At 44.7% G+C, this 5,259-nt stretch overlaps 1 protein-coding gene across 1 annotated transcript in view; it reads right to left on the minus strand.

Annotated features, from left to right (window-relative positions):
* LOC106875786 (platelet binding protein GspB-like) overlaps positions 1-2,867 on the minus strand; it is a 106,537-nt gene extending 103,670 nt beyond the window's left edge. Inside the window, exon 1 of the mRNA XM_014924092.2 lies at positions 702-2,867. Within this exon, the coding sequence (XP_014779578.1) occupies positions 702-2,497 (1,796 nt within the window). The 5' untranslated portion in view covers positions 2,498-2,867. The remainder of the gene's footprint in view (positions 1-701) is intronic.
* Between the last annotated feature and the right edge of the window lie 2,392 nt (positions 2,868-5,259).

Raw genomic sequence — 5,259 nt, forward strand, 5'->3', positions numbered from 1 at the left:
ATATATATATATATATATATATATAGGGTGGACATTTTGAACCACTCACACCTTTTTTAAATATTCAGAAGTAATTCTTCAGTTTTTTTTCTCCAATAGATATATATTTTAACTAGCTACATACATACATACATATATACACGTGTGTGTGTGTGTGTGTTTATGACTAATCAGGTATGAAGTTTATAAACGGGGAAGCCGACAGACTTGTCTTTTTTTTTGAAGCAAGGCTGGGCTGGCAGCTATTGCAGGTAGGCGGGCAGGTAGGTAGATAGACAGGTAGGTAGATAGGTAATAGGTTATTATTGCACATGTTTATATCCAGTGAGATAACAAAAAAGAATACTTGGGCAGCTTTATATACATACATAATACACACACATATATAGATAAATAAATATATATATAAACACACACACACATATATATATATATAGGTGTTTAACACACACACACACATATATATATATAGGTGTTTGTATGTGCATCGTGTTTTAGTCATTAGACTTGCGCCCATGGTGGGGCATCGCTTTGAAGGGTTTAATAAAACAAATTGATTGCAGTACATATATATTCTTTGATATGTTTCAGCCGTGAGGCTGTTGCCATGCTGGGGCACCACGTACAAATATACATATACAATCGGAGAGAGCAGACAGACAGGTTGAATAAATAAATGTTAAAAGGTCAGCATGTCTTACCTTCTCTCCTTTCTGAGTGGGCTGCCACTCCTACCTTGACCACCACCACTGCTATTCAACATGCTGCTGATGTTGCTTGTGTTGATGATGATGCTGCTGTTTTTGCTCTTTTCCTGACCACTTCCACTACTACTAACACTAACGTTGCCATTAGCAAGAGTAGTGGTAGTAATTGTAGCACTGGTCGTTTCTGTTGTGGTCGCCTTGGAAGCATCATCATCATCATCATTAGTAGCAGTAGTGGTGGTGGTGGTGGTGGTTGTACTACTACTAGCAGTCACAACACCAATAAGAGTAGTAGTAGTAATATCATCGCTTGCGGTATTGGTAGTAGTTGTAGTGGTAGTAGTAATTTCCTCCAAAACGCTTGGTGAGTCCTCTGTGATGACATTCACCGTCTCGTCGATGCGCACCGACTTGCGACCGGGTGTCTGTCGGTGCGGGGTTCCAATCCAATCGTCGCCGGCCTCTTCCACGCAAACCACATTACGTACATTTTCCGCTTTTTCTGTTTCTTTTTTCCCATCTCCTCCTTCTTCTTCTTTTGCCATCTTCGTCTCCACTTCTATTCTTTCTTTCACGACTTCTTCCGCCTCTTTGACGGCCGCCTGCCTCACTCCAACTTCTGCTTCTCGCTGTTTCACCATTGTCGTCGGTTCGAATTCGACTCCGAGTCCACCGCTTGTCGTCTCGTCGACACCGCCAACACCAACTCCTACCTTATCGACATCGCCTCCGCCGCTGTTGTTCACTTCGCCTTGAACTTCGACCCCCATGAGTCCTCCACCCGATTCCAAAACACCCGTCGATGACGAACACACGGTCGCCGCCGCCGCAGCCGCCTCCACCATGGCCTCTTCCATCGCCGCGTCCACCACCGCCGATGCCGTCTCCGTCTTCTTCACCATTTCTGCCGGCGACGGTTCTTGTTGTTGCTGTTCTTCTTCTATCGGTCGTTTTACCACTTCTATTATTTCTTCTTTCTCTTCCACTGTTATCTCTGATGTTGTAGAACTTGTTGTTTTGAAGTCATTAACCCCGTCATCACCAGCGCCTCCATGGTGTTGATAAGCTTGTACATCGTTAGGCGCGAAATCGTCAAGCTTATTGTTAAGACGATGATGATCATCATCACCAGCATCAACATCATTAGCATCGAAAGCACCGTGATCACCGCCACCGCCACCACCATAACCAACATTGTTATCATTGTTGTTATGATAATCATGTTGTTGTTCTTGTTGCTGGAGGTCAGGTGGTGTTGGCGACGGTGGGGCCGGAAGTTGGGGTTCGACGTGGTTCACTTCCACCTCCACCTCTTTGTCTCTTCCTGCTTCATCCACTTTCTCCCGGTCCTCCGTCGACATCGGCGACGACGGGGTCACCAACTCCTGCTCCACCGCCGGGGCCACGGTCTCCACCACCGCCGCCGCACTCTCCATCACCAGAGCCTTTTCTTCTTCCATCACACCTGCTCCTTCTCCTCCTTTCCCGACTCCCTCGCCTTCTTCCTCCGCCTCCTTCTTAATGCTGTTCTTGTTCTTGTTCTTCTTCTTCCTCTTCTTCTTCTTCTCCTTCTCCGCGGCCATCACCGGTTTCGAATCCACGCCGTCCTGTTGCTGTTGTTGCTTCTGCAGCAGACACACCGAAGCGTCGTCGATGTCGTCCTCATCGCCTTCCATCACCTCCGTAACATTATTGAAGTCATTATTATTATTATTCATATTCATGCTCAGGGCATTGTTGGCGATATCGTCCGGCGGCAACAAACTCGTAACCTCGCTGCTATCTTCCATCTTAAAAACAACTGATTTTCGTTTCTCTCCTTCTTTCCTTCTCTCTTTTTTTCCCCTCTCTTTTATCTTTTCTCTCTTCTCTTTATCTACACGCTATTCTCTACACCAAAGTTTTCATTCACTTCTCCTTACTCTGCTGTTGCTTCTACTACTGAGAAGTTACCGCTGCTGCTGATTACTGTAGCCGCTGCTGCTGCTGCTGCTGCTGTTACCTCCCCCCCTCGTTCTGATTCCTAGTACTCCTACCACTACTACTCGTACTACTCCTGCTGCTGCTGGTTGGCGGCGGTGGTGAGTGTAGGTATGTGCGCATGTGTTGGTGTAGATTTTGTTGTTGGCGGTGGTGGCAGAGGTGGTGTTATGACGGATGCACGTGTATGTACGTTGGTGTGAATGGGTATGTGTATGTGTGTGAGAAAAAGAAATATATTGTGTATGTATGCATGTGTGTATGTATTGGCGCGAGTATGTGTGTGAAAGAGAGAGATTGGGTATATATATATATACATATATATATATTTTTACAAATCTTTTCATATATATATATATATATATATGTGTGTGTGTGCATGTACGGGTTTACGCTTTTGGCGATGTTATGACGGTATGCACGTGTACGTATGTATGTATTGGCGCAAGTATGTGTGTGTGTGAAAGAGAGAGAGAGATTGGGTATATAATATACCCGTGTATGTGTGCACGTACGGGTTTAAGCTTTGGGCGGTGTTTATGACGGTATGCGCGTGTGTCTTATGCATGTTGGCGGTGGTGTTGGAGTAAGCGTATACGAGTGAGCTTGAGAGAGTGCGGATGTGTATAAGTGCGAAGCTATGCACGTGTGTGTCGGCGGTGTTGGAGTGTGTGCGTGCGCGCATGTGTGTTTATCTATATTTCACGATGGCCGACTGGTTAAAAAGTTCGCTACACAATTATGAGCTCCCGGGTTCGATCCGACCATGTGGTAGCTTTTTTTTTTTTCAATTATTACAATTATATTACTATTAAGGCGGCGAGATGGCAGTGTCGTTAGCACGCTGGACGAAATGCTTAGCGGTATTTCGCCCGTCGCTACGTTCTGAGTTCAAATTCCGTCGAGGTCGACTTTACTTTTCATCTTTTCGGGGGTCGATAAATTAAGTACCAGTGAAACATTGGGGTTCGATGTAATCGACTAGTCCCCCCCCCCGCTAAACTTCAGGCCTTGTGCCTTTAGTAGAAAGCATTATTACTAATAAACTATCCGTGTGGTGGTGTATGTGTCCGTGCTTCTGCGTATGTGTGCGTGTACGTGTTGGTGTAAGTCGTTGGCGGTGGCGGCGGTGCCTGTATGTTGGTGATGGTGGTGTTGGCGTGAAAGTGTGTGACCTAGGATCGATTCCATTGTATGGTATTCTGTTACTATTGGTATTATTATTACTATTTCTCCAGTTACTCATTAAACTGGTTGTGGTTGTGGTGGTATTACCACAGCCGGTTACTATTGTTGTTGCTGCTGCTGCTGCTACTACTACTACTATCACCACCACCTTCGCCATCACCACTACTGCTACAGGTTCTACTGCTACTACTTTTACTATCACCTTCACCATCACAACTACTTGTACCACCACCACCACCACCGCTACTACTACTACTACTACTACTACTACCACTACTACCACCACCACCACTACTGCTACTACTATTATTATTACCTTTACTATTGCCTTCCCCATCACAACTACTTGTACCACCACCACCACTACCACCGCTACTACATACTACTACTACTACTACTACACACTACTACATACTACTACTACTACTACTACTACTACCACCACCACCAACTACTCTACCACCACCACCACCGCCGCCACCGCTATTATTACTACTACTACTTCTGCTGCTGCTGCTGTGAGTGGGCGAGACTGGTGAGGTTGAATAGGTCTGGCTGCTCAGGAATTGTATGGTTTTCTAAACAAAGGACAAAAAAACTAGGAGAGGGCAGTTTTGAAAGTGCTGGATTGTGGAATTGGACCTAACAGTGATGCAGTGTGGAATTTGGCAGCCTGCCCCCTTCCTTAAACATAGCTGTACCTCCAACTATGACCAACACACTTGTCTCTTGTACAAAAGGGGTGCTGAAAAGCTGCTGGCTTTCGGTAAAAGGAAATACAGGAGACTCAGTTACTTATGATTTTATTAGACATATTCCCCTCTCAGATTCACACACATATTACAGTGGTCCTTAAGTTTTTCCAAGCCCCATATAAAAGAACTCAGAAGGTTGGTCCCCCAACCAGACCTTTCGTGATACCCTGAAAGCTTGGAACTTTTCAATATCTTGTGTGTGTGTGTATATATATATATATATATATATATGCTACCTTCTCAGTTTTTTTGCTTTTCTTCTCTTATTGAATTTTTTTTAGTTCATTATGATATGTGGTTTGTGCCTGATGAACATGTTTGAGTATTTCTCAACACATGAAACTATAAGTAGCACTTAAAGACATGTATTGTGCCCTTTAAATAAATAATATTTATCTCTCACCAGATTGAGTACTTCGTTTGTTGATCTTTCTATCATCGAACACTACACACACACAGACACACACACACGCACACACACACACACATACACACACACGCATACACACACACACACACGCACATACACACACACATACACACACACACATACACACGTACACGCACACACACACACACACGCGCACGCACACGCACACACGCACACACACACACACACACACACACAC

The sequence above is a fragment of the Octopus bimaculoides genome, chromosome 28 (genome assembly GCF_001194135.2).
Source record: "Octopus bimaculoides isolate UCB-OBI-ISO-001 chromosome 28, ASM119413v2, whole genome shotgun sequence".
Taxonomy (NCBI): Eukaryota; Metazoa; Mollusca; class Cephalopoda; order Octopoda; family Octopodidae; genus Octopus; species Octopus bimaculoides.